Genomic DNA, 3,093 nt, shown 5'->3' on the forward strand with positions numbered 1-3,093 from the left:
CTGTTTGATAGCTTAGCGTGGGGCAATACAGTGGACTCTGCTCTACCCCCCCCCCCCCCCCCCCCGCCCCAGCAGTCTAGTCAACCTTCCTTCCACCCCCACCTCAGGGTATTGCATAAGGGACCTGAAAGTGGCCACAAGAGCAGGGCACAGAGGCTTCACAGCCACACATACCGTTTGGGGAGCCCCATTCTCCCCAAACTCCAGCCGCTAGTCCTTTACCTGATCTTCCCAGATTCTCTGCACATCATCCTGAATGACCTTCAACTCTTCTCTCTTCCCATGCCCGACCAAATTTCTTTTTTCAGTCCCTTACAGGAAGTCCGGTCAAAATTCACTAGGTAGGAGGGTCATCAGCTGGAAAGAGCCGGAGCCTGGGGGGACCTGGCCGGATAGGTATGGGGGATCCAGGCCGGTCCCCCCATGGCAGCCCCCCAACTCTAAGCACTCTCACCCTCCTGCTGCTCCTCTGTGGACATGGTAAGGAAGGGCTAGGGAAGGGCTGGGGAACCTGGAGGGTCCGCTGCTGTGCAAGGGTGGGCAGGTGACCCCGTGTGAGGAGAAAGGACGGGCGCTGGGGGGTTCCAGTCACTCGCCGGACTCTCAAGCAGATATTTTTTTTATTTCCCATTCGCCTTGGGGAAGAGCCCTGGAAAAGCGCTTAATCCACAGGGAGAAGAGATCTGACGGGCTCACACGTTTTTAGCAAGACTGAGTGAACACAGGACTAGGGGGCTGGGGGCTGGAGATCAGTTGGGTTTTAGAAACAGCTGGAATCCCCTTCACCAGTCTGGGGAGAGTTACGGGGGGGATCCGGGGGCCGTCTCACAGTCCTCTGCCTTTGTCCTCAGCTCATTCTCAATGCAAGATCCTCCGCTGCAATGCTGAGTATGTATCGTCCACCCTGAGCCTTAGAGGTGGGAGGTCACCGGGAGCCCTGCGAGGAGGAGCAGGAGGAGGGGGCCGAGGTGGAGTGGTGGGCTCCGGCGGCCTCTGTCGAGCCCTCCGCTCCTACGCTCTCTGCACCCGGCGCACCGCCCGCACCTGCCGCGGGGACCTGGCCTTCCATTCGGCGGTGCACGGGATCGAAGACCTGATGATCCAGCACAACTGCTCCCGCCAGGGCCCCACGGCCCCGCCCCCGGCCCGCGGCCCCGCCCTTCCAGGCGCAGGCCCCGCCCGCTCCTCCGGCCCCCCAGCCCCGGACCCCTGTGACTATGAAGGCCAGTTTTCCCGGCTGCACGGGCGTCCCCCGGGCTTCTTGCATTGCGCCTCCTTCGGGGACCCCCACGTGCGCAGCTTTCACCACCACTTTCACACGTGCCGTGTCCAAGGAGCTTGGCCCCTGCTGGATAATGACTTCCTTTTTGTCCAGGCCACCAGCTCCCCCGTGGCATCGGGGGCCAACGCCACCGCCACCCGGAAGGTCAGGGACTCAGCAGCAACTCCAGACCCTCTCATGGTCGCCCACGGTACCACTCCCTCCCACCCCCAACTGTGGCACAGCAATGCTCGCTATTCCCTTTCCTCCTCCACCTCCCCCCCCTCCCCTCCCCCCCCCCCCCCCCCCCCCCCCCCCCCCCCCCCCCCCCCCCCCCCCCCCCCCGGCCCCAAGCACTCTTTCCTTAAGTCACTTTCCTTCGCTGGGAGTTTCACTCAAATGCAGAAGACACAAGAGAACGTTGAGAGGAGAGCTGAGGAGCCCTAGGTTGAGAAGTTACAGAAGGGAAACCTTGTCTTCTGAGTTGCTGAGATTGAGGCCAAAACGGAGGGGGAGGGGTTGAGCAGGGATGGGGCAATACTGGAGTACCAGAGAAGGGATCAGAGTGAGCGAGGGCTACGACAAGCCTCGAGTCTCTGCCGAGATCAAGTCCCTGACTGTGGGTGAGGCCTGACTGCCGAGGGATGGGAGCACTCAGCCCAAAATGAACTGTTTTCCCTCTTGCCCTCACAGCTCACCATTATATTTAAGAACATGCAGGAATGCATTGATCAGAAGGTCTACCAGGCTGAGGTGGACAATCTTCCGGCAGCCTTTGAAGATGGCTCTATCAATGGAGGTGACCGACCCGGGGGGTCCAGTCTGTCCATTGGAACTGCTAACCCTGGGAACCACGTGGAGATCCGAGCCGCCTATATTGGCACAACTATAATCATCCGGCAGACAGCTGGGCAGCTCTCCTTCTCCATCAAGGTAGCAGAGGACGTGGCCCGGGCCTTCTCAGCTGAGCAAGACCTGCAGCTCTGTGTTGGGGGGTGCCCCCCAAGTCAGCGACTCTCTCGCTCAGAGCGCAGCCGCCGGGGAGCTCTGACCATTGACACCGCCAGACGGCTGTGTAAGGAAGGGCTGCCAGTTGAAGACGCTTATTTCCACTCCTGTGTCTTTGATGTTTTGATCTCTGGTGACCCGAACTTCACTGTGGCAGCTCAGGCGGCTTTGGAGGATGCCCGAGCCTTCCTGCCGGACTTAGAAAAGCTGCACCTCTTCCCCTCGGATGCTGGGGTTCCTCTTTCCTCGGGAACCCTCCTAGCCCCACTCATTTGGAGTGGGCTCTTTGTTCTGTGGCTTTGCATTCAGTAACGTGGCCAGCAACCCCATGATTGGGTTGGAAATGATGTGGGCATAGAGGCTGGCAGAGAAGAACATAAAGAATCATGGAAGGAAACAGTGGTCACCAGCAGACATGTGAAATAATGCCATTTAAACAGAGTCAGATAAGACTGCAGTCCTGGACTGAAATGATCACGGAATAAGGGTTCTGGGCAAAGCTTCTGCAATCTAGACCTCTGTGGGGGCTCTTTGTCCATTTTCCCAGTCCCAGTTATGATCCGCAAACTGTTGTACTCCACCTACTCCTGAAATCACCCCAACAACTGTCGACGTTATAGGGGTCCTGATGATCAGTAGAAAACTTAAGGATTTAGACTTTTCAGAGGAAAGAATTGAGAGAGGAACACGCGATCACTACCTATGAGAGATTCAAAGATCTAATGATATTTTCTCTTGGAAAATGGAAAGAGGAGGAAATGATTAAAGATGGAATTTATTTGACAAATATAAGTGGGTAAGATGTGTCCTGCTTTCTCGGTTCA

The 3,093-nt window shown here is 57.5% G+C and overlaps 1 protein-coding gene across 1 annotated transcript; it reads left to right on the top strand.

Annotated features, from left to right (window-relative positions):
* Window positions 1-327: 327 nt before the first annotated feature.
* On the top strand, window positions 328-3,003 carry HJV (hemojuvelin BMP co-receptor). The gene is made up of 3 exons (XM_049616436.1): window positions 328-480; window positions 852-1,426; window positions 1,955-3,003. The coding sequence occupies exons 1-3, from the start codon at window positions 399-401 to the stop codon at window positions 2,579-2,581; spliced, it is 1,284 nt and encodes a 427-aa protein (XP_049472393.1). The 5' UTR covers window positions 328-398; the 3' UTR covers window positions 2,582-3,003.
* Window positions 3,004-3,093: the final 90 nt, after the last annotated feature.

This window comes from Panthera uncia, assembly GCF_023721935.1.
Source record: "Panthera uncia isolate 11264 chromosome C1 unlocalized genomic scaffold, Puncia_PCG_1.0 HiC_scaffold_4, whole genome shotgun sequence".
Lineage (NCBI taxonomy): Eukaryota > Metazoa > Chordata > Mammalia > Carnivora > Felidae > Panthera > Panthera uncia.